We start from the raw sequence: 26759 nt of genomic DNA on the forward strand, positions 1-26759 counted from the left end.
GGGTATGCACCACTCTGGCGAGACAGTCTGCGGGCAGGTAGGGTCTCTGCCGGCGTACCAGATGTAGCTGGTAGACAGCTGGTCTGGACACAGAATTGACCTGCGCCTCCATGGACAGCTGAGAGTCCAAAAGGACTCCCAGGCTGCGCACCTGGTCATTCAGGGACACGGTTACCCCATTCAGGACCAGGGGGTCCCCCACACCCACCTGTCTGCCCAAAACAGTAATTCCGTCTTGTCAGGATTCAACCTCAATCTGTTAGCCACCATCCATCCTCCAACCGCCTCCAGACACTCACACAGGACCTTCACTGGTTTCAATTTAAAAGAGAGGTAGAGCTGGGTATCATCCACATACTGGTGAATACCCAGCCCAAACCCCCTAAAGATCTTTCCCAGCAGCTTCATGTAGATGTTTAAAAGCATGGAAACACCATCAGAGCACTCCTGACATATGGTTGTCAAGCCTCTGCTTAAAGACCTCCAAAGAAGGAGACCCCACCACACTCCTTGGCAGCAAATTCCACTGTCGAACAGCTCTTACTGTCAGGAAGTTCTTCCTAATGTTTAGGTGGAATCTTCTTTCTTGTAGTTTGGATCCATTGCTCCGTGTCCGCTTCTCTGGAGCAGCAGAAAACAACCTTTCTCCCTCCTCTATGTGACATCCTTTTATATATTTGAACATGGCTATCATATCACCCCTTAACCTCCTCTTCTCCAGGCTAAACATGCCCAGCTCCCTTAGCCGTTCCTCATAAGGCATTGTTTCCAGGCCTTTGACCATTTTGGTTGCCCTCCTCTGGACACGTTCCAGTTTGTCAGTGTCCTTCTTGAACTGTGGTGCCCAGAACTGGACACAGTACTCCAGGTGAGGTCTGACCAGAGCAGAATACAGTGGCACTATTACTTCCCTTGATCTAGATGCTATACTCCTATTGATGCAGCCCAGAATTGCATTGGCTTTTTTAGCTGCCGCGTCACACTGTTGGCTCATGTCAAGTTTGTGGTCAACCAAGACTCCTAGATCCTTTTCACATGTCCTGCTCTCAAGCCAGGTGTCACCCATCTTGTATTTGTGCCTCTCATTTTTTTTGCCCAAGTGCAATACTTTACATTTCTCCCTGTTAAAATTCATCTTGTTTGTTTTGGCCCAGTTCTCTAATCTGTCAAGGTCGTTTTGAAGTGTGATCCTGTCCTCTGGGGTGCTTCAGGGGTGCTCCTGTCCTCTGGGCTCCTCTGGGGTGATCAGGATGCCCTTGAGTCCATCATCCAAGTCGTTGATAAAGATGTTGAATAAGACCGGGCCCAAGACAGAACCCTGTGGCACCCCACTAGTCACTCTTCTCCAGGATGAAGAGGAACCATTGATGAGCACCCTTTGGGTTCGGTCAGTCAGCCAGTTACAAATCCACTGAGTGGTAGCATAGTCAAGACCGCATTTTACCAGCTTCTTTACAAGAATATCATGGGGCACCTTGTCAAATGCCTTGCCGAAATCAAGGTAGGCTACATCCACTGTGTTCCCTTCATCTACCAGGCTTGTAATTCCGAATATGTTTTTTTAAGAAGCAGTTTAATAACTGCCTCTTTCAGCAGGTCTGAGAAGGCTCCCTCACAGAGGGAAGTGTTCACTGCCTCACGGAGCCCATCGCCCATCCCTTCCCGGCTCGCTTTTATGAGCCAGGATGGGCATGGATCAAGGAGACAGGTGTCTGGAGTTAGAATGGCGTCCAGCAAGACTTCTTCCTGGCTCCAAGCAGAGTATCGCAGCAGCGGTGTGTGCCTTGTGTAGGTGCAATAAATCATAGTCCGTACGCAAGCTTCTTGCTAATCTAAGAAGGCTTTAATCATGTACAGCAGAACATCATAAACCAGCCGGGAGATCGAGCAGACATTCTCTCTGGCTCATCATCGAAAAGTGAAAGCAACTCACACACACAGATTCCCGTATGTGAAAGAAACCACACCTCAGTAAGCAGAGACGTCACACAGAACTGTTTAACCCTGTAAGTTCTGATTCTCCTCACAAGGTGTTCAGTTTCACTCATCCAAGCAGCCTGTCCACATCCTCGGAGGTAACAGATTGGAATTGATCCCATACAACTTGACTAGACCCTAGCACTCTTCCACCCTGGCCCTGCTCCCACGGTGGAGTCTACCTCATCCCGAATCTGAGCGACTTTATCTGCTAAGAACTTTGTAAAATCATTGTGGAAGATCTTGGCGTGGTTCCATTAGATTGTGAAACACCTGAAAGAGTATCTTGCTGTTTTCTCCAGATGCAGTAGAGGCAGAGAAGAAAGTCCTCTTCGCCGTTGCTGTTGCCACTTGGTAGGCTCGACGTTGAGCTCTATCTCGTGTCTGGTCCGATTCTCTGTGATTGTTTCATCACCCTCAGCTCTGGTGAAAACCGTGGGGCTGTCTGGGCTCCACAATCCTCTGTGTGTGTGTGTGTGTGTGTGTGTGTATAATTGATTTTAACATATAAATTATAAAATGTACTACAAAACTTATCACTTATACAATCTTTTTAAACTTCCATCAGCACCTCTGATGATCCACCGTTTTAACCACTTCTTATGCATTTCTTAACTTTATATTGCCTTTACATCTCTTAACAAATCATCCTTCCCCGTCTCCATTTTTGCAATACTTGCAATAATGCTCCTCACAAAACGTCTTGCAAACCTACAAACGTCGTCTGATCTTCACAAATACTTTTCAAATAGTCCGTAAATTTACTCCAGTCTTCCATTAATTTCTGGTCCCACCGGTTTCTAATCCTTCCTGTTAGTTTATCTAGTTCTGGGCTCCACATTCCAGTGGGCCACCAGGGAATCAGCTAAAAAGCCATCAGCATGGGATAAAACATCCCCTACTACTCTTTGGAAACCATCTGGATCCATTAAGTGGCGGGGGTAGTCCATCTGAATCAATCCCACCTCCCTGCAGAGGGGAAGGGTTGTGGAGAAGTCTAGTTGCACCAGGAAGTGACCCGATCATAGCACTTATTTTGTTTCACTTTTACTTAGTGTCAGATCACCCACGTCCATAGAGGAGAACACCAGGTCTAAGGCATGTCCGTGGCTATGGGTTGGGCCAAACTTATTCAGGGACAGCCCCATGGAGACCATGCTTTCCACAAAGTCCCGAGTGATCCCCCCCCCTTTAAATGTTTTTTATTGATTTTTCATTTCAACAAATTTTCAACAATCATCTACCCACTTTCTTACCCAACACGCTGCTGAGCATTGACTTCCCTCCCTCCCTTCAACGGGTTTTCTTATTTCAATCTCCTTTTCGCAGTTTCTTATTATATCCTGTCCATATCATAAGATTTATTTCAGTCCGCTAGAATCTTCAAATTTCTACAGTTATTACAGTCATACCTTGGGTTGAAGTAGCTTCAGGTTAAGTATTTTTGGGTTGCGCTCCGCGGCGACCCAGAAGTAACGGAACGCGTTATTTATGGGTTTCGCTGCTCGCGCATGTGCAGACGCTCAAAATGACATGCGCAGAAGTGGCGAATTGCAACCCACGCAGGTGCGGGTTACGCTCTACTCATGATGTGAACGGGGCTCTGAAACGGATTCCATTTGCAACCAGAGGTACCACTGTATTTAGATAATCCATAAATTTACTCCAATGTCTTTGGAATTTTGTTTCCTCTTGGTTTCGGATCCTGCAGGTCAGTTTTGCTAGTTCCGCATAATCCACCATCTTCGACTGCCATTCCTCCACTGTTGGTAATTCCTGTATTTTCCATTTTGGGCCTAACAAAGTTCTAGCAGCAGTCGTGGCATACATAAATATGCTTTGATCTGCTTTTTCTATTTCCTCTCCCATCAAGCCTAGCAAAAAAGCCTCTGGCATATTTGGGAAAGTATACTTGAGTATCTCTTTCACTTCGTTATAAATCAGTTCCCAAAACTGTTTTAATTTCTCACATGTCCACCACATGTGGTAAAAATCTCCATCCTTCTCTTTACATTTCCAGCATACTTTACTGCTCATCCTATACATTTTTGCTATTTTAACAGGTGTTAAGTACCAGCAGTACATCATTTTCATAATATTCTCTTTTAAGGCAGTACATGCTGTAAATTTTAAACTCTCATTCCACATTTTCACCCAAGCATCGTACTCAGTGTTATACCCAAAATCTTATAGGGCTTCGATTTCCATCCTTTATCTGTTCTCATTAAGATCTCTTCGTAAGTAGCCCACCTCCCTTTCATATTCAACTTCTTTACTGTTAGTACCTCTACCAGTGATATCCACCATGGTGTTTTCCTTTCCAACAAATTTTTGTTTCTATCCCAAACCTCGTATAGAGCACTCCTTATCACATGGTTTGTAAATCCTCTGTGCACTTTCACTTTATCATACCAGAGATAGGAGTACCATCCGAATCTATTGTTGTATCCTTCTAGGTCTAACAAATCTGTATTTTCCAATGTTATCCATTCCTTTATCCAACATAAACAGGATGTTTCATAATAAAGTTTTAAATGCGGTACTGAAAATCCTCCTCTTTCTTTTTTATCAATCAGTAATTTAAATTTTATCCTTGGTTTTTCCCTCTGCCATATGAATCGTGAAAGTACCTTCTGCCATTCTTTGAATTGTCCTGTGCCTTTGATTATAGGGATCGTTTGAAATAAAAATAACATCTTAGGTAATACATTCATTTTGACCGCTGATATTCTACCACACATTGACAACTTTAACCTTTTCCATATTTCCAGATCTCTTTTAATCGCCTTCCAAACCGGCTGATAATTGTAATTAAACAAATTAATATTCTTTGCAGTCAACCAAATTCCCAAATATTTTGCTTTCTTTACCACCTTAATTCCCCAGTGTTTTTTCCAATATTTCTATCTCATTCTTTCCCATATTTTTAACCACCATTTTTGTCTTGCTTTTATTCAGTTTAAATCCTGCCAATTGCCCCAATTCCTCAATTTCTTCCATTGCTTTCTTGACACTCAATCGGGGTTCTTCTAATGTTAACACCAAATCGTCTGCAAAGGCCTTAGGTTTAAATTCCTTTGCACCTATTTTGATACCTTTTACGTCTGATGTTTCTCTCAAACTATTAGTTAATACCTCCAAGTACCATGATGAACAATAATGGGGACAGTGGGCATCCCTGTCTGGTACCCTTTGTGATGTCAAAATATTCTGTCAAAACATTATTCACAATCAATTTTGCTTTCTGTTCTGAGTAGATTGCCTCAATTCCTCTCAGGAAGGATCCTCCCACTTCCATCATCTCCATACTTTTTTTTCATAAATTGCCAAGAAACGTTGTCAAATGCTTTTTCCACATCTATAAACATTAGTACGGCTGGTTTATCATTTCTGAACTCCAAATATTCTAGTATATCAACAATATGTCTTACATTATCTCTTAATTGTCGGCCAGGTAAAAAACCTGCTTGGTCTTTGTGAATCAACTCGTTTAGAATTACTTTTAGTCTAGTCGCCATAATGTCTGTGAATAGTTTGTAATCATTATTTAGCAACGATATTGGTCTAAAGTTCTTGACATTCAAACAATCTGTATCTTGCTTAGGGATTAACATTATATGTGCCTCTTTCCATGTATTTGGTATCTTTCCTCCTTTCAAAATATTGTTGAATCACCTCCCAAAGCGTCAACTGTCCACTAAGAGTTTTATAATATTTTGCAGTGAGACCATCAGGTCCTGGAGCTTTATTTTCATTTGGTGAGTAGAGTCCCACCACAATCAATCTCTCACCTTGCAGAATTATTTGGACCACAATCACTCTCCCTTCCTCATCTTTGGAGATCAACTTAGGTTCAAGTTTCTCTTTTATATACAAAACCACTCCTTTTTTATTTACATCTGAAGTTATAAATTCTCTACCCAACCTTTTATTAATCAAAATGTGTCTGTTTCTATCCAAATTCCGTCTTTTCAAAACATGCTCAATTTTATTTCTTTTAGATTTGTCATTAAGTCCATTTACATTCCAGGTTGTCAATTTCAATGCCATTTCTCTAATCTGTCAACCCAGTGGCTTTGTTATCTGTATCTTCTTCTTCCACCTCTTCTTCTTCTTCTTCCTCTTCTCCTTCGCCCTCTTCTTCCTCTTCTTCCTTATTTCTTTCCTTTTTCTTTTTCTCCTCCTCTAGGCCGTGATCGGGTCCAGCAAATCTGGGGCCAACAGTATTTACCTCCATCTTTCCTAGTTCCTTCTCATATCTTCTTGAAAATTTCTTAACTTCCTGAGCATCAGTTAATTTAAATCTTTTGTCCTTGTAATAAAAAGAGATCCCTTCAGGAAATTCCCACCTGTGTTGAATTCCATTTTTCTTCAATAATGTCACTAATTGTTTATAACCATCTCTCGTAAAAATCTGGTAGGGATCTCTTTAAAAATTATGATTGGTCTTCCATCTATGAGTAGTTTGTTATAACTCATTCTCAGAATTTCATTTCTCATCTCTAATGAGTTAAAAATCATCAAACAGTCTCCAGGTAATTTTTTTTTATTTAGTCTTTGCTTATCTTACTTTTATTCTAAATGCATTCTCAGCTGAATACTCAATTTCATGTTCTTTAAGGTCCATCCATCTTGCCAATTATTTAATCATTCTTTATTTTACATCTTCATTTGCCTCTGAATTTTAAATTCATCTGCCTCTGACGCATCTCCATCAAAGCCACATTGTCCCAGATTTATTCTTGTACTTTGCTCAATTCTGTTACTTCTTCCTTGATCTGATCTGTCTCTTTTCTTGTCTCCTTAACTTCTTTCTGAGTTATTTTCACTTATTCCTCCACTGTCTTGGACTGAACCGTCAAGTCTTTAATTTTATTTGAGAGTTACCCCACCACTCCCTCTATTTTCTTATCCAAGGTTTCTTGTACCTCTGCTAACTTTTTCTCAATATGTTGTTCATTTTGTTTAAATTCTTCTTTTATTTTTAGCCATAAGTTATCCAAATCTTTAATTTCTTCTTGCTTGGACGGTCTCCTATCTCCTGGAGTTCCTACAATTTCCCCCCCATTTTTGACATTTTTAAAACTTATATATCACCATATATTACTTTGTCCACCAGAGGGAGCGTATGTTCAAGAAGAGCAAAAAGAAGGTTATTCAGTAATTGTAATTCAAATATTTACCCCTAGATGTCACCTGGTGTCTCTCCCTTCCCCCCCACTATGACTTTCAATTTCTTTGTCTAACAGACAAAATGTTACTCCAGGGAGATCAAGAGAGACCAGTATATATCCACATAAGTATAGTCCAAAAATCAAATAATGTAAATTAATATTAAAAGTCTCACTATTAGTCCCACAATCTCAGAGTATCCTCTTCTGTTCTTCCACCACTTGTTTTATTCGGGTTCATCAGGCAGGTGCTGATGTTGCCAGGGAAACTCCAGTGGCCGAGGCAGCCACTTGCAAGCAGCGCCAGCAGCTGGCAAGGCAATTTCAGCAGCATGGTGGGCTCTGCAGCAGCCAGCTAATCGATTGCTAGGTTTCAACAATTCATCATTACAGGATCCCTCTTAAAGTGAGAACTTTGCAGCCCCCACTTCCCCACTTAATTCTCTTTAATCAGACAACGGAGTGCGGGAGAGGACTGCTGAAAAAGGGAAGGGGAGGTCCTGGGAGGTGAGAAAGCAAGCAAGGCAATGCAGCTGGAACTGGGAAAAGACGTTTGTGCAAGGAGGAAACCCACCAGATTGCCTCTGAATCATTTAAAGCCACAGCATCCCCTGGGGAAAGTTGAGATTTCTTCATCAAGCCCTGTCATTATCCCAAACCAACTGTCACTTAGTCTCCAAGGCCTGTAATTTCCTTCCAAGCCCAAGAGAAGGGCAAAAAAACTTAGGAAGAGTTAACTCTTACCACAGTCTTTGGAAGGAAAAAATGCCTTCCCACCCTCTGCCCAGCTTAACGCTTGTCCCCCCTGCCCTGGTGACCCAACAAACAGGCACAAGGTCTCAGTTTACTGCCAGTTTCATTATTTCACCCAGATTGGCTCTCTGTAGCCCCAAAAGCACGTCAAAGTGCAAGTAGATAAATAGGTACCGTTCTGGCGGGAAGGTAAACGGCGTTTCCGTGCACTGCTCTGGTTCGCCAGAAGCGGCTTAGTCATGCTGGCCACATGACCCAGAAGCTGTATGCTGGCTCCCTCAGCCAATAAAGCGAGATGAGCGCCACAATCCCAGAGTTGATCATGATTGGACCTAATGGTCAGGGGTCTCTTTACCTTTACCTAGCCCCAAAAGAAGAAGCCATGGTTATACTGCCCCTTTAAAGAAATGGATATGACACATGAAAAAGGAAAGTTAAAAACATTGCTACTACCAATATATCACAGCTTCTATAGTAGGGGTATTTAAAATGAGTCGTCACAGCAATACATAGTTAAAAGTAGAAGTCAGCAAATGTGTCCCTTTTTGCTCTTTTTAAAAATTTATTTAATCGTTTTTTCAATAACCACCACCACAAAAACACATACAACAAAAACCGCAATGACACTAATAACACAATTTAACATTTCAGATTTAAGTACTGATATACCTATGACTACACCTTTTTAACAATATTTCCCCACATCTCATCCCCCTACTTCCCACCACCGTCCAACTTATCGCTTAAATATTCCTTCCAGATTTCTTCATATTTATCCACTCTTAATTTGCGTCGACATGCAATTTCTTCATATGTGGCTAGTCTGTCCATATTGTCAATCCATGTGCTCAATGGAATCTTTTTGCAGCTCTTCCAATTCATCAGAACAAGTTTTTTTGCTTCTAATATGGCACGGTACATCCATTTTTTTTTTTTGACCCCTTGTAATCTCCCACGTTTCCAGTATATAATTTAGAATTAAATTTAATTCCTCTAAATAACAATTTATTTTTATTACTCTTGCTATATATCTCTTCACCTTGCACCAAAATGATCTTATCATCGGGCAGTTAATCATCATATGTACTAAGTTTGCATTTTTACTTCCACATCTCCAACAGTTGTCTGCATTGGTTATTTTCTTCTTGTAAAGTTTTGCTGGAGTCCAGTGGACTCTGAATATTATTTTCTGCTGAATAAGTCTTAGTCTTAGATCCATAGAGGCTATTTCTGATGATTTTATACTTGACTCCCATATATCATCTGTTATCGGTACCCCTAACTCTTCACTCCATTTTTGTCTATAATATTCTAAATCATATTTCTTCCTGTTAAGTAGGGTTTTATATAGTGCAAGCGTAGAGGTTTTTGTTTTTGTTGCAGAAATTAAATCTTGTAGCAGCATGGGTGATTCCGATGCTGCTACAGCATCAGGACAAAACTTCCTTTCCGACATATGTTTCAATTGGATGTATTGCCATTGTGTTCCACTGGTTAATCCATACTTTACTTGCAAGGTCTTATATTCCACAAATGTGTAATTTTCATCAATTAATTGATTCAATGTCAATTGACCATAGGGCGCACCTAGTTTTTAGAGGTGGAAAACACAAAAAAATATATTCTGAATCAAATGTTGCACTAAACTATTTAAAGCAGCAAAGCGGGCGGCTCCTGTCCGCTTTGCTGCTTTAAAGCGAGCCTCAGAGGAGGGTAGGAAGGGGAACCATGGATTATCTAAGTCCAGTTAATAATGCTGAGCCTGACTTATGGCCATCGAGATTAGCCTGGCCGTCTCAGTGGAAATCTGGGGAGGCTGAGGTGGACTTTCCAGTGGTCAAAGTGTGGTTGTGTCTTCCTGCCCGGCATCTATTTCCTGCCCTCTTTCCCCCCTGCACACCCGCACCCTGCTTCAAAGCAAGCCATGGAGGAGTGAAGGAAGCGGAGCCATGGATCCTCTGCTCGCAACTGCAGCAGATTCCCTCTGCTTTGAAGCAGGAAAGTGGGAGAGGAGCTGCTTGCACGAGTGTAAGCTGCTCCCCTCCCACTTTGCTGCTTCAAAGGGAGCCCAGGAGGAGGGAATCTGCTGCAGCCACAAGCAGTGGAGGATCCATGGTCCTCTTCCTTCCCTCCTCCGTGGTTGCTTTGAAGCAGGAAAGTGGGAGAGGAGCCGCTTACACGGGAATTCCCCCACCGCCCGCAGAAGCCGCACACACTTTAAAGGGACTGCGCGGCTTCTGCTGGCTTTTCTAGGAGGTGGAGGAAGGGACTGAGGCGGCCAGTCAGTCCCTTCTCCCTCCTGGGGAAAAGCCCGCAAGAGCCGCACGGAGCTTGTGTGCGGCTCTTGGGGGCTTTTCCCGCCTGCCTCCCCCCTGCATTTGCTCCATAGGACGCACACACATTTTCCCTTGCTTTTTAGGAGGGAAAAAGAGCGTCCTATAGAGCGAAAAATGCGGTACTTGATTTCCAATTTTTAATTTTGGGTTGGCCCATATTGTTAATTTCTCATGCTGATAAGGGCCATCCTTAGTATTTTTATTTATATTCGTCCAAATTTGTATAGGTGCTTTAATAGTCTCCAGAATAATAGGATATTTCATAAAATTAGAGCCGAGTTTGGTCCACCCTTCAAGAGGTTCAAAGAAACTATATTTGAGAGTAGCCCAATTGGGATTCCTGCTAGCTCTCCAATCGTTAGTCTTACTCAGCAGGTAGGCCTGGTGATACAGTTCCAGATTTGGGAGACCAAAGCCACCTTCCTTAGTTGGAAGTTGCATTTTATGTAGTGATATTTTTGGTGGCTTTGTACCCCACAGGCACAATCTAAATAGTTGATTTATTTTTTGGAAGTAAAATTTGGGAATATGTATTGGTAATCCTCTAAGAATGTATAAAAGCTTTGGAACAATAGTCATTTTGAGGACATTAACCTTTCCCCAAAGGGAAAGGTTTAGAGGTCCCCACCTTTCATATCAAAAGTAATCTCATTTATAATTTGATTGAAATTTAATTTTACAATTTGGTCTATACCTGATGAAATGATTATACCCAACTATTTAATAAAGTCTTTGTATATCCGAAATTGATGGTTTCTATACAATGTAGCCCTTGGCCCAATTGGTAAAATCTGGTTTTGTCCAATTTATAGAATACCTCAATATTCTGCCAAAGGTTTTTATTTTCTCCATAATTTTTGGAATTGTATCTTCTGGTTTTGTAATAAATAAAAGGATATCATCCGCAAATAATACAATTTTGTAATTATATTTGTTGTGTTTTGCACCCTTGATATGCTCATCCTGAATTATTGTTCTTGTTAATGGTTCCAGGCACAGATTAAATAATAACGCAGAAAGAGGACATCCTTGTCTCGTTCCTCAATTTAAACTAATCAAATTCGAAGTTCTTCCATTTGTAACAATCTGGGACGTTGGTTTTTTATAAATGATTTTAATCCAATTACAGTATTCTATAGGGAAACCAAATTTACGTAACACAAACCCTATGAATTCTTTATATATTCTGTCAAAAGCCTTTTCTGCATCTAATGACAATATCATAAACTCCTCTTCATCTTTATTTAAATTTATCAAATCTATTGTTAATCTGATATTGTCTGTGGCTTGTCTTGTTTTTATAAATCCTGTTTGATTACTAGGTATCAAGTCTTGAATAACCTTTTGTAATTTTTCCGTCAATATTGCATTCAAAATCTTTGCATCAACATTCATTAATGATATTGGTCTATAATTTGCACATTTATAGGGTCTTTGTTAGGTTTTGGTATAATTATTATTAAAGCTTCATTGAATGTTGTAGCAGATATACCTTTATGAGCTATTTCCTCATAGACTTCTAGAAGTCTGGGGACTAGTAGATTTTTGAATATTTTATACCATTCTATAGGAAGACCGTCTGGTCCAGGTGAGTTCCCATTTCCCATTGTTTCTATTACATTCTCAATATCTGATATATTTAGGGGTGCTGATAGCATATCTTTTTCATATTCTTCAATAGTTGGTACAGTGGTGCCCCGCAAGACGGAATGCCTTGCTAAACGAAAAACCCGTAAGACGAAAGGGTTTTCCGATTTTTAGCGGCTTCGCAAGACGAATTTCCCTATGGGCTTGCTTCGCAAGACGAAAGCCCATAGGGAAATCTCCAGGGACAGCGGGGAAGCGCAGCGCGCCTTCTCCTCTGTTCCCGGACCTGTCCTAAGGCTTGCGGTGGGAGGTCCGGGAACAGAGGACAAGGCGCGAAGGGCTTCTCCTCTGTTCCCGGGGCTTGCGGTGGGAGGAGGGTTTTTCCTCCCCACCGCCAACATTCAGAACAGCCTTCTGAATGTTGGCGGTGGGGAGGAAAGCCCTCCTCCCACCGCAAGCCTTCAGGACAGGTCCGGGAACAGAGGGGAAGGTGCGCAGCGCTTCTCCTCTGTTCCCGGGGCTTGCGGTGGGAGGAGGGCTTTTCCTGTGATAGTCTGCCCCGCGTGAGGGGCAGCAGGCTGCTATCCGCAGCTTGGAGAGCCCTCTGGACCTCTTCTGAAGGCGGGCGGGGGGCAAAAGTCTTTGCTCCCCCCCCCCCACCTGCCTTCAAAAGCCGTCCGGGAGCATTTTAAAATCGCCCCGGGACAGCGGAGGAATTCTCCGCTGTCCCGGGGCGATTTAAAAGCCCCCGGGAAGGCTTAAGAGCGCCCCTCGCATGGGGCAGCAGGCTGCTATCCGCAGCCTAGGCGGGAACTCTTCTGAAGGTTGGCGGGGGAGAAGGGCTTTTCTTTCCACCTCATCGTCTGATATATTTTCCGGCCCTTCATATAATTGTTTGTCGAATTAAAAAAAGTCATTATTGATATCTATTGATGAGGTTGCTGCAATGTTATTTTCATTTCTTATTAAGGGTATTATTTGCTTCGCTTTCTTTTATTTTAAACGATTAGCTAGAATTTTTGTCGGTCTTTCACCCTGTTCCCAATATATTTGTCTTAGACTTAGTAGGCTGAACTCAATTTTTTGAGCTAGTATATTATTCAGTTCTAATGTTAGTTGTTGTATTCTTTCATATGTAGCATTAAATGGGTTATTTGACATATAGTGTTTTTAAAGAAATTTTTAGATTTTTTTTCTTTTAGTCTTTGCAGCTTAGCTTTGTTGGCAGAGAAGGATATTATCTTCCCTCTGATGTAAGCTTTATATCCTTCCCATTCCATCAGTCTTGACGTTGAAGATTTGTAGTTATTTTTAAAATATATTTGTGTTTCTTGGCTTATATATTGAATGAATTTTTTTTCATTTAATAATGATATATTAAAATACCATCTCCTCACACCTTCCTGGGTTTTAGATAAATTATATTCCAGCATTACTGCTGAGTGATCAGCTATAATGGGAATATCAATGTCACATTGGCTAGTAAAGGGATGTAATGATTTTGATGTTAGAAAAAAGTCAATTCCTTTTTTGCTCTTCAAAATATGGCAACCCTGCTCATGAGTGCCCTATATTTCTGCACTGTAGGTCAGTTGTAGAATAATTTTTACTATGAAGACCCTAACGGCTGGTACTATTAACACTAATTGTAGTGATCTTTGAGTTTCTAGTTTGCTAACCTGCCAATTGTTTGTCCAAGAACCATTAAGAGGAAAACAAATTCCCAGATAATTGAATCTATTAACCTTTTCCAGGCAGTGGGCATCCAAAAACAGCTTAGGCTTAGGTGGATGACAGCCAAAGTCTTAGTCAGGCTTCCTCAACCTTGGCCCTCCAGATGTTTTGAGACTACAATTCCCATCATCCCTGACCACTGGTCCTGCTAGCTAGCAAGCATGGGAGTTGTAGGCCAAAAACATCTGGAGGGCCGAGTTTGAGGAAGCCTGTTCTTAGTCTTTGAGTGATTCACATAAAGCTGTTCCTCATATGCATCCCCAAACAATTTCAGCAGCCTCCATACACCAATTTGGGTCTAGAATAACAGAAGCATATCATCTGTATAGCAATATGTTCAAATTTCATGGGCCTGTGGACACAGGAAATGTGGTTTTTACCACACAGATGGGCAATAATATCATTCATGTATATATTAAACAAAAAATGGGTTAATAGACAACCGTGCCTTACACCAATCATTGTTTATTTCTGCTGCTAGCTGACCTTCCTTGCCTATTCTGACTTTTCCTGTATTTCCAGTATGCAAAACCTTGATTAAAAGCAACAGTCTTCTATCTATCCATCCCCAACCTTCATAATTTGAACCAGAGTATCTCTCTGTTGATTCTTTTTTTTTTTTAAGGCAGAGGTCAAATCTAAAAAAACTAGCATATGAATATATTTTGGGGGCAATGGAATATTTCTGTCTTGGATGATTTAGAACAAAGCACTGGGCAGTCTCCTGTACATTGTTGTTGTTTAGTCGTGTCCGACTCTTCGTGGCCCCATGGACCAGAGCACGCCAGGCACTCCTGTCTTCCACTGCCTCACACAGTTTGGTCAAACCCATGCTTGTAGCTTCCTGATTTCCTTCAGAATGGAGAGGTTTGATCTTCTTGCAGTCCATGGGACTCTCAAGAGTCTCCTCCAGCACCAGAATTCAAAAGCATCAGTTCTTTGGCAATCAGCCTTCTTTATGGTCCAGCTCTCACTTCCATACATTACTACCGGGAAAACCATGGCTTTAACTATACCTCCTGTACATTAGCATAGCCAATATAAACCTGCCTGCTAAGCATATGAAGATCTTGTCTTGCTTGTCTACATCCCATGTCAAACCAACTCAGAGAGTGATTGCATGACTTAGGATGGGAATTAGTGTAACAGTAAGCGCCCAGATGATCCACAACATATTGATTTGCAGAGGATTACATGACTCTTTCTCTAGGAGGCTTATTCTAAGATTCAACATTTGGTCAGTGGATATGGCCTCTTCATTTTTTACCTAGATGTTATGACCCCATCTTAGCCTGTGTTTCCCCTGCTGTACGTAGGAGAGCACACATGGCTCACCCTTAACAACATCCTGTAAAAAAAAACACAGAACTTAATATCAAATATCTGTTCCTCTTTTTTGTCGAAACTCAAACGTTGGTCTAAATACAATAAATACCGTATTTTTCGCTCCATAGGACGCACTTTTCCCCCTCCAAAAATGAAGGGGAAATGTGTGTGCGTCCTATGGGGCGAATGCAGGCTTTCGCTGAAGCCTGGAGAGTGAGAGGCATCGGTGCGCACCGACCCCTCTCGCTCTCCAGGCTTCAGGAAGCTATCCGCAAGCCTTGCAAGCCCGGCGGGAGTTCCCGCGGGCTCACAAGGCTTGCGGGCAGCAGCCTGCAGCCCCAGCAAGTGTCCGCAAGCCTTGCGCGCCCGGCGGGAGGTCCCGCTGGGCGCACGAGGCTTGGGGTGGCAGCCTGTTGCCCGAAGCACAGGGAGCCCTCCGGAGGGCTCCCCGTACTTCGGGCGAGTGTCTGCAAGCCTTGCGCGCCCGGCAAATGAAGCTTTTCAGGGTTTATGAGACAACTAACTACACCTATTTGAAAAATGCTATGTGACTTCCTTCATGGGCAAGTCTTAGAGTAATTAAAAACAGATCTCAAAGGCAGATAAAATCCAGACTTCTGTCTTTTGGTCTCCACTCCATAAAAATATTGATATGACGAGTTAAAACCGATTAACACAAAGTTGAAATAAAGGTAAAACTAATTTAAAAACTTGAGACCTGTGGAGTGACCAGAATATACATCCTCTACACACATGTTCAGAAGGGGGAGCTCAGTGGCTGGTTGTCAGTTCAAGCTGTGGGAGCAGGCACAGGCTTATCTTTGATCTTGATGGTGTGGCCCCACCAAGCTTCCAGGTCCTCTAATCCAAAGCTAGTAGAAGGCACTCCAGTGCCACTGATGAACTACTTCCTGCTTTTTCATGGGGATCAACCCCATCCAGAATAGGTTGAACATCAGTTTCTTGGATCTGGGAGCCATTTATCCTGCAGTGCTTCCCATCTCTGTCAGTATGCAACTTCAGCTTATCAGCACTCTTCCATCCCATTACTGAATCCAGATACCACTCCAGCTTCCCCAGACTTAGATGCCAGAGAGAAATGGAGCTGGGTGTTAAATCACCATACCGACAATATTGCATGATGCTCTGATTAAGTGCCATGGGATTGAGCAGACCCCCCCCCCCTGCTACTTTCTGGAACTGATTCTGCATACAGATAGGACATTGTATTGCTCCCTACACCCAACCTACAGAGCCATGGATGGGTGGTATCAAAACTTACGAAGAGATCAAGGAGATTTAGCTGTGTCTTGGCGTCCATTTCTCATACTTATCTGAAATGCTTCCATCCTGCCTTTCAGTATAAAATTCAAGGCTGCTTACACCCATCAATGCAGTGATTTAGAACAGCAGTAAAGCTGTCAGGACAAGACAAGTGTTCATCTAGAGCAAAAAGCCACAAAATTTGGTACACCAGATAAACCATTTAAGTGAAAGAGTGCCACAGATGAGCCTCTGCTGTCCCAAAAGGGCCTTGATGGGATCCCATAGCTGAGCTTCTGAAGAAAACTCTGGACTGATTTGCATGGGAGCAAGAGACGTGGTGTGGGTTGGGGGTCTTCAAATACCTTGATCCTAAGCCATTAGAACTTAAAGGGGAAATAATGATCCACAGGAACTTTCCCTGTGTTAGTTGCTATAAATGTGAACTAAAGGCATCCTACCACTGTAAAAGAGCTATTTAAATGTAGCCTAGCTAGGTTTGTTCCTTGACTCTGATTAAGTTTCCACCATGAAATTACTCTCTGCACTTATTTTTAAGTTCCCATTACTAGAAGTTGGATCTTCAGCCTTTTGACCTCTTCTGAGGTGCCATCTGCTTTTTGCAGCTAAGTTCAAAGCCGTTTTTGTTTTGTTTTGGTTTGGTTTTTTTCAGATGCAAAAAGCAATGTAGTGCAGGATGGCAATGGTGAGAAGAAAGTAGAGAACTTCCAGTCCCTGGACAAGCACGGGGATGGGCTGGCTATGCACCTGATTGCCCCGCTCCCAGCAGCCCTGACAGATGATGACCTGCCAAACAATGTGGACTCTTTGCCCAGTGAACTGAATTGCATTGAGGAGGATAGATTGGACCATAGGCCTGTTACTAACTCCCTTGTTTGCAGACCTGTAAATTACAGTATGTCTTCAGAGGAACAAAAACTATTGGTGAAGTCTGTACCTGGAACTGTGAAAATAATGCCCAGTATGTTTGAAGGAAACAATGAAGTTCTCAGAATCAAAGTTATGAAGGAGGTTCGCAAGCCTGGGAGAGGTAAGTGTTGAAAGGGGATTGGAGTCATCCTAAGGGAGGTCCTGTGTTGTTGCCTGGAAGGTGGATCTGATGAAGCTCTTGGTATTGGCTGCTCTCCCTGTGCAAAGGTCAGAGGGGGCAGGGTTTCTGTTGAGGTAGGTGATTAGCTGTGGGAGGAGCTTATCAGAGCTTGCAGGGCAGCAGCTGAAGAAGGAGCAAAAGGGGTTTTCTTGTGTGTGTTTCTTGTGGCTGATGCTCTCCCTGTGCAAAGGTCAGAGGGGGCAGGGTTTCTGTTGAGGCAGGTGATTAGCTGTAGGAGGAGCGCAGTTTGATCCATCTTTTAGATTTAGGGGAGACCTAGGTTTTTTGGGGAGGGAGTTATTTGTCCTGTCTTCACGCTTTTTATGATGGAGGACCGCTGTAGTCACCCCCAACGACACGTTCTCAAGATGGAGGGTGAGGGAACAGCTGCAGTCGCCTGCGGTTCCTGCGCAATGTTTGCCATCTTGCCAAAGGTTGCAGGCAGCTTTACCTGCAGCAATTACATGTTGATTGCCCTCTTAAAAGACAAAGTCCAGCAACTGGAGGAACGTGTAGCTACGCTCCAAAGAATTAGAGAGCTGGAGCTCTTCTTGGAAGCAACAGAGCACACCGTCTCCACCAAGGAGGAGACAGGGGACTCCCCTGAGAAGGAGGCTAGTTCACCAACACAGGAGCCAGATACATGGAGAAACGTGACTCAAAGAAGTAGGAGGCCCAGGGTTCGCTCTGATTGTTTAGAAATACACAATCGCTTTGAGGTCCTCTCCCCTAGCATGGAAGACGAAGAGCAGACTCCATTTGAGGATCTCTCCCTCATTACAGTCGATCAGGTATATGAAGACGAGCAGCAAAGTCAGTCCTCAGGGAATGTGCAGGCGACCTTGGAACGGACAGCTCACGGAAGAACCCCAACCAGACCTAAGAGGAGGCGTGTAGTGGTGATAGGGGATTCCCTACTGAGGGGAACAGAAGCAGTGATCTGTGGGCCTGACAAGATGTCTCGGGAAGTGTGCTGTCTCCCCGGAGCTAAGATCCAAGATGTAACTGAACGACTGCAAGGAATCATAAAACCCACTAACAAATACCCCTTCCTCTTGGTTTCATGTGGGAACCAATGACACTGCAAGCAATATCCTCCAGAAGATCAAAAGAGACTACGAGGCTCTGGGCAGGAAATTGAAGCCATTAAATGCACAAATTGTCATCTCACCTGTCCTCCCAGTTGAACGACGTGGCCCAGGGAGAGAGGAAAAAATAGTGGAAGTGAACAACTGGCTTCGCAAATGGTGTAAACAGGAATGGTTTGGATTCTTAGATCACGGACTGCAGTTTCTTAAAGATGGACTTCTGGCAAGCGATGGGCTGCACCTCACAACGGTTGGGAGGAATGTTTTTGCCAAAAATCTCAGAAACCTCATCAGGAGGGCTTTAAACTGACTAATGTGGGGGAGGGAGACAGTGCTCCTGAAGGGAGCAGTCTATCAATTGATGAAGATGATCATCCAAATGTCATAGACCAAATGGAGCAAACAGCACGCAGACCTAGTGGTAGGAGGAAAAAATCCTTAAATAAGAGACACGGGGGAATGATTAATGGACTTCAATGTCTGTACACTAATGCGCAAAGCATGGGAAATAAACAAGATGAGCTTGAGCTCTTGGTACAGCAAACTAAATATGACATAATAGGCATCACTGAAACCTGGTGGGATAAGTCCCATGATTGGAATGTAATAATGGAGGGATACAATCTATTTCAGAGAAACATACCAGACAAGAAAGGAGGAGGAGGAGGAGTGGCGTTATATGTCAGGGAAGTGTATACCTGTGAAGAGATCCAAGATTTAGAACCTCAAAGCCAAAGTGAGAGCATTTGGGTCAAAATTAAGGGAGAGAATAACAGTGACCTCATTGTGGGAGTTTACTATAGATCCCCAAGCCAAACGGAGGACATAGATGATGCCTTCCTGGAACAGATGGCCAAGCATGCAAAAGGAAGGGAGATAGTAGTAATGGGGGACTTCAATTACCCGGATATTTGTTGGATGTCAAACTCAGCCAAGAGCATAAGGTCAAACAGATTCCTCACTGGCCTTGCAGACAACTTCATTGTCCAGAAAGTGGAAGAAGCAACAAGAGGAACAGCCATTTTAGATCTGGTCCTAACCAATGTTGAGGACCTGGTTAGTGGGGTAGAAGTGGAGGATCATTAGGCGCGAGTGATCATGCTCTTCTGAAGTTTACTATACAGCGGAAAGGAGCAGCCAAGCATACTAGGACTCAATTTCTTGACTTTAAGAAAGCCGACTTCATAAAACTTAGGGAAGTGCTGGGTGAGATCCCATGGACAGTAATACTAAAAGGAAAGGGAGTTCATGATGGCTGGGAGTTTGTTAAGAGGGAGATAGTAAAAGTACAACTTCAAGCAATACCAATGAGACGGAAACATGGAAGGTGCCTAAAGAAGCCAGGGTGGCTATCTAAAGAACTTTTAATTGAGTTAAGATTAAAAAGGGATGTGTACAAAAAATGGAAAAGGGGGGAAACCACCAAAGAGGAATTCAAACAAATAGCCAGCACGTGTAGACACAAAGTCAGAAAAGCTAAAGCACAGAATGAACTCAGGCTTGCTAGAGAGGTTAAAAGCAACAAAAAAGGCTTTTATGGGTATGTTCGTAGCAAAAGGAAGAACAAAGAAACAGTGGAGTCACTCAGAGGAGAAGATGGTGAAATGCAAACAGGGGACACAGAAAGGGCTGAACTCCTCAATGCCTTCTTTGCCTCAGTCTTCTCCAATAAAGAAAATAATGCCCGACCTGAAGAATTTGGAGCAAATGATTCAGCAGAGGAAACACAGCCCAGAATAACTAAGGAGATAGTACAAGAATACTTGGCTAATCTAGATGTATTCAAGTCTCCAGGGCCAGATGAACTGCATCCAAGAGTATTAAAAGAACTGGCAGATGTGATCTCAGAACCACTGGCAGTCATCTTTGAGAATTCCTGGAGAACAGGCGAAGTCCCGGCAGACTGGAGGGAGGGCAAATGTTGTCCCTATTTTCAAAAAGGGGGAAAGAGAGGACCCAAATAATTACCGCCCAGTCAGTCTGACATCAATACCAGGGAAGATTCTGGAGCAGATCATTAAGCAAACAGTCTGTGAGCACCTAGAAAGGAATGCTGTGATCACCAATAGTCAGCATGGATTTCTGAAAAATAAGTCATGTCAGACTAACCTGATCTCGTTTTTTGACAGAATTACAAGCCTGGTAGATGAAGGGAACGCAGTGGACGTAGCCTACCTTGATTTCAGCAAGGCATTTGACAAGGTGCTCCATGATATTCTTGTAAAGAAGCTGGTAAAATGCGGTCTTGACTATGCTACCACTCAGTGGATTTGTAACTGGCTGACTGACCGAACCCAAAGGGTGCTCATCAATGGTTCCTCTTCATCCTGGAGAAGAGTGACTAGTGGGGTGCCACAGGGTTCTGTCTTTATCAACGACTTGGATGATGGACTCAAGGGCATCCTGATCACCCCAGAGGAGCCCAGAGGACAGGAGCACCCCTGAAGCACCCCAGAGGACAGGATCACACTTCAAAACGACCTTGACAGATTAGAGAACTGGGCCAAAACAAACAAGATGAATTTTAACAGGGAGAAATGTAAAGTATTGCACTTGGGCAAAAAAAATGAGAGGCACAAATACAAGATGGGTGACACCTGGCTTGAGAGCAGTACATGTGAAAAGGATCTAGGAGTCTTGGTTGACCACAAACTTGACATGAGCCAACAGTGTGACGCGGCAGCTAAAAAAGCCAATGCAATTCTGGGCTGCATCAATAGGAGTATAGCATCTAGATCAAGGGAAGTAATAGTGCCACTGTATTCTGCTCTGGTCAGACCTCACCTGGAGTACTGTGTCCAGTTCTGGGCACCACAGTTCAAGAAGGACACTGACAAACTGGAACGTGTCCAGAGGAGGGCAACCAAAATGGTCAAAGGCCTGGAAACGATGCCTTATGAGGAACGGCTAAGGGAGCTGGGCATGTTTAGCCTGGAGAAGAGGAGGTTAAGGGGTGATATGATAGCCATGTTCAAATATATAAAAGGATGTCACATAGAGGAGGGAGAAAGGTTGTTTTCTGCTGCTCCAGAGAAGCGGACATGGAGCAATGGTTCCAAACTACAAGAAAGAAGATTCCACCAAAGGATTCCACATTAGGAAGAACTTACTGACAGTAAGAGCTGTTCGACAGTGGAATTTGCTGCCAAGGAGTGTGGTGGAGTCTCCTTCTTTGGAGGTCTGATGGTGTTTCCTGCTTGGCAGGGGGTTGGACTCGATGGCCCTTGTGGTCTCTTCCAACTCTATGATTCTATGATTTCAGTCTGCTCTCTGTCCTGAGCCAAATGACTTGGAAACAACCGTCATTGATTTTGATGTAGCTTATTTTCAGTTGAGGTGCATTATGATAGCAGACTCACTTTGCACCTTTTAAAATTTGTAAGGATCCCCTTTTTAGAATAGGCAGAAAATAACTCATAAATTGTAGAGTTCATCCGTAAATTGCAGCAGTCGCACATCATAATGGACTTCACATTTAGAAACCTAGAACATAACAACTAGAGAAAGTAATTTTTCCAATTTTCAGGAAAAGTACTTTTAGTGTTAATGTGGTGGGTGCTGTTACAAAGGAGAGAGGAGGAAATTGCAGCCCCACATAGGAAAAGAGGTGGCAAGGGAACACCTGGCTACTTTAAATGAATTCAGAGCTCCAGAGTCTGATGAGCTGCACCCAAGGGTACTAAAGGAACTTGTAAATGTAATCTTGGAGCCTCTGTCTATGTTGTCCCCATCTTCAAAAAGGGGAAAAAGAAGACCTAGGTGACTACCGTCCAGTGAGCTTGACATCGATACCAGAAAAGGTAACAGAACAGACCATTCAACAGTAGGTCTGTGAGCGCTTAGAAGCAGTGGGTTTCTCAAAAACAAGTTATGACAGAGAGATTTTTTTTGATGGAGTAACTAGCTTGGTGGATCAGGGGAATGCTGTGGGCTGGACAAGATGGATTTGTAGCTGGTTGACTGACTGAAGCCAAAGACTGCTCACTAATGGTTCCTTGTCATCCTGGAAGAAAGGGACAAGTGGGGTGCCGCAGGGTTCTGTCCTGGGTCCGATCAATGTTCAGTGTCTTTATGAACAACTTGGATGAAGGAATTGAGGGGCTTCTCATCATATTTGCAGATGACACCAAACTGGGGCCAGGGGGGCAGGAAAATGCTGCAGAATACAGAATTGGGATTAAAAATGACCTTAACAGATTGGAGAATTAGGCCCTTACTAACAAAATGAACTTTAATAGGGACAAGTGTAAGGTTCTACACATAGGCAGGAAGAACCAGCTGCACAAATGCCAGTTGTACATCTGAAAAGGATCAACGGGTCTTAATAGACCGCCAGCTGAACACGGGTCAACAGTGTGATGCAGCAGCAAACAGCTAATACTATTCTAGGCTGCATCGACAGAAGTATTAGTCCTGCTCTATTCTGCCCTAGTCAGACCACACCTGGAATACTGTGTCCAGTTCTGGGCACGCAATTTATGAAGGATATTGGCAAGCTGGAACTTGTACAGAGGAGGGGGACCAAGATGATCAAGGGTCTGGAAACCAAGCATTATGAGTTGGGTAGGTTTAGCCTGTCATGTGGAGGATGGAGCAAGCTTGTTTTCTCCTGCTCCAGAGTCTAGGATACGAACCAATGGATTCAAGTTACAAGAAAGATTCTGAAAGATTCAAGAAGAACTTTCTAGGAGTAAGATCTGTTTGACAGTGGAACAGACTCCCATGAATGGTAGTGGAGTCTTCTTCCTTGGAGGTTTTTAAGCAGAGGTTGGATGGCCATTATTATTATTATTATTGTTATTATCTGTCATGGATGCTTTACTTGAGATTCCTTCATTACAGTGGGTTGGACGAAATGACTCTCATGGTTCTTTCCAACTCTGATTTTATTAAATTGCTACTAGTAGAAGAGGAGAGTTAAGTTGTGGCATCAGACTGACTCTTTATCACCAAACAAGCCCCATGAGATCCTGCACAAAACAGCTAAACCCCAGGAGAGAAAAGGCACAACCTTCAGGAGGACACTGAGAATCTGGAAAGAGCAAACACTCCACCATGGTTAACTGACAGCATTGTGGGACAGTTGAGAAAGCAGGCCAGTGCCTAAAATCAATCAAGCAAAGAGAAAGGAGAGGAGATTCTGATGGCCTTGCCAACACTACAATGATCTCACTCTTTCTTTCTTTTTAATTGTAGATTACAAAAGAATTTTCTCTCTCCTTGAAGAAGTTCAAGGCCCTGTGGAAATTCAAAAATATTTCATTGAATTTGCTATCAAGGAAGCAGCAAGGTTTGTATCAAGATGACAAGCCCCAAGTTTGAACAAATAAGTGTACATGTTTTGATGGTGGCCTGTATTTTTCTTACATATGTTGCAAATGTTCTTTGAAACTGCTGCCTTCAATGTTGGGATGTGCCTTTTATTTTGTAGATTGATGGGCCTTATCTGTTTTCAAACACAAAGGCAGGTGTGTCAGCCCTGTCCCTCCATAATTTCTGCATAGTAATGCAAAGGTCACTGTTCGTTTCAGAGGGGGAACTTGAAGACAAGTGCAGAACCCACATTAAATTGCTCTCCTTCTCCCTCTCTCTTTTTCTTAGGTTTAAAAAGCGGGTGTTAATTCAACACTTAGAGAGAATACTAGAGGAAATAGAGTTCAACAGCCTGCCCAACAGAGATAATCATATCAACAGTAGATAATAGTGTCCCAGCAAGAGGAATGCACAGGGCAGGGAGAATAAGTTTACTATGTTGCAGAGGAGTGAAAGAGGACGTTGTGGCAGCTACCACTGGTATGGTGGCTAGGCAGTTTTTCTGTTGGAGTTTGTACATTTGCAAACCTCTCTCAATGGAAGATGGGCTGTGACCCTGATGGATTTGCTGCAGGAGGTCTGGCTTCCTTCCTCTCTACCCTACTTTGGAGGGCCTGATCTGCTCAATGGGCTGAAGAAAAACACTCAGTGCTGCCCTCCTCCTGCAGGTGATAAGAATTTACTCGTTTGAACCTTTGTTCTAAGACACTTGAAAGCACTGCTTCAGGCAGCGGGTCAAAGCTGATAAAACAAAAATGGCACACCCTTTATCTGCACTTGTGTTGGAAAAATCCTTTGTTGAGAAGAAGAAGAGGAAGAGGAAGAGGAGGAGGAGAGTGAAAATGCCCTCTGTGGTGATAGTGCATATTGTCGCTACAGACACATAGAGAACAGTTCCTGAGAACTGCTAGCCGACCCAGGAACAAGTTTTCAGGGCAAAATGAATTTGAAAGGAAAGCAGCTGCTAAAACTGGGTTGAGGGAAAGCAGTCCAGAGCCCTGTGACTACTGCCTGGTAGCCACTAAGCAACCCAACTCAGCCTCTCTTCTCTTTTGTCTGCAGACATTATGAAAGTGTGTGCCTACTGCTCCCCAGGTCCCAACTTCAGTTCTCTTTCATCTTATGAGGAGGACGGAGACTCTTCATGGGAACTTGGCCTTGAAAGCACTTAAAGAAAACTATTTTTAAAAAGCAAGTCATGCCCTGTACCCCCAAATCTTCTATCTATGGATATAGTTTACATTTTGAATGTACACATGAGAAAAGATTATTTTGGACAGTGTTGTTTACTGGATCCTTAATTTGATATATCAGTATGTGTGTGTGTATACACATACCTGTGAGAATTTTTTTTGCACTTGGTTATAATAAAAATAATTTTATGATTTCTTAAGAAGTGCCTAATCTGAATGAGGTGCTGATGAATAATCTCTAGTAATTTCACTTGCCTGTTAAGCACAAAGCAGAAAAATAAAAACCCCAAAACAATGAAAACTGCTGTATATCTCTATTGTTCTCCAAAAGACCATTTTGACACTTTTAGTGTGTATTTCTTCCATGCAGAAAGAGCTAGGCCATGTGTTTTTCTTTGATTCTTTAGATAGTTGTTATTTGACTTTCCACAGTATGGTGTTCAATTACTGGAATTGTCATTTTCATTCTGTGGTAGTGCTTAGCTAGGAGTGGGGTGATTCCTCCCACGTGCCTTGGAGATTGGGACAATGCAAATGACTTTATGTTTGGACCCCTTCAGTAGGATAGGAACCTCCTTATTTTAGGCCTAGCCCCACCTGTTCTGAAATCACAGTCACAGCACTGAACTACAGCTGCTGTAACACTAGTTTACCTGACATTTTATTGACCCTTCACTAGGGAAGCTTCTACCGTGTGACATCAAATAGACTTGGAACCAATTGCAAAGAGGCATGGAACTCCCAGGTGCAAACACCCCAGCCCCAAGGAGCATCCTTTCAGCTGACAATGGGGGCTGACTCTCCTGCACAGAGGAGGAAAAGCTAACCACAAACAGGAGCAAGGAGGAGCTCTAACCTAGTTCTGGCAAGGAGATGCCAAGTATCTTCCTGGTGTCACTTCCTGCTGCCATTTTAGAATAGGAAGTACAGACTCTGAAGAGGATTGTGGGACTGCCTGGCTTGCAATTTAGGAGAAGGAATGGTGCTGGGTGACCTTTGCCAGGTTTTCTGCCATTTGCACACCACTACTCTCTCAAACGGGGACACAGGTGGCGCTGTGGGTTAAAGCCTCAGCGCCTAGGACTTGCCGATCGAAAGGTCGGCGGTTCGAATCCCTGCGGCGGGGTGCGCTCCCGCTGCTCGGTCCCAGCGCCTGCCAACCTAGCAGTTCGAAAGCACCTCCGGGTGCAAGTAGATAAATAGGGACCGCTTACCAGCGGGAAGCTAAACGGCGTTTCCGTGTGCGGCTCTGGCTCGCCAGAGCAGCGATGTCACGCTGGCCACGTGACCCGGAAGTGTCTCCGGACAGCGCTGGCCCCTGGCCTCTTAAGTGAGATGGGCGCACAACCCCAGAGTCTGTCAAGACTGGCCCGTACGGGCAGGGGTACCTTTACCTTTACCTTTACTCTCTCAAACTGCCAGCTCTTTGTTGTACGAGCTTGATGCAGAGAGCACTTGAAAACATGCTTTTGAGTAATCCTTTAAAACTCCACTCAGTGACTTTGATTTGCTGCTTAGTAATTGCTGCCTAAACCAAAGTTTGATGAAGGGAAAGAGGAAGCCCACTGACATGACAGAGACTGACATTACTCACTTTGTGTGATTCCAGGGTGGCTACACACCAGTCCGTGTTAATCATGTCTCAGTTTTGTGCTCTTGAAGTAGTAATGCCTTTGATCTTGCACCATTCCCTCCACTGCAGTGAAAATAGAATTGGCTTTATTAAATAACAAAACAAAATTATTATCTAAAGTATATGATGTGCTACTAAAATGGGATTTAAAAGATGAATTAGTGAAGGAAACTATGGCCAGATTGTTGGAAAACAAGCCCCTCCCGGAGCTTGTTTACCGGTGATCTGCCCTGACTGGCATCCCCGCAAGTTCAGGAAGATCGTGATAGGTGAC

The 26759-nt window shown here is 43.2% G+C and overlaps 1 protein-coding gene across 6 annotated transcripts in view; it reads left to right on the plus strand.

Moving 5' to 3' along the window:
- Nucleotides 1-25153, plus strand: part of LOC310835932 (integrator complex subunit 6-like) — a 128264-nt gene extending 103111 nt beyond the window's left edge. For 4 of the 6 annotated variants that reach the window (XR_014559800.1, XM_083720878.1, XM_083720880.1 and 1 more), the window contains 3 exons: nt 16821-17198; nt 23543-23636; nt 23948-25153. Coding sequence is in view for 4 of the 6 variants with exons in the window: in XM_083720878.1 (XP_083577004.1) it covers nt 16821-17198; nt 23543-23636; nt 23948-24047 (572 nt within the window). In the remaining 2 variants the exon portion in view is untranslated. The remainder of the gene's footprint in view (nt 1-16820; nt 17199-23542; nt 23637-23947) is intronic. The other 2 variants (XR_014559801.1, XM_083720879.1) reach the window with 2 other exon arrangements.
- The last annotated feature ends 1606 nt before the right edge of the window (nt 25154-26759 follow it).

The sequence above is a fragment of the Podarcis gaigeae genome (genome assembly GCF_964106915.1).
Source record: "Podarcis gaigeae genome assembly, chromosome: W".
NCBI lineage: Eukaryota > Metazoa > Chordata > Lepidosauria > Squamata > Lacertidae > Podarcis > Podarcis gaigeae.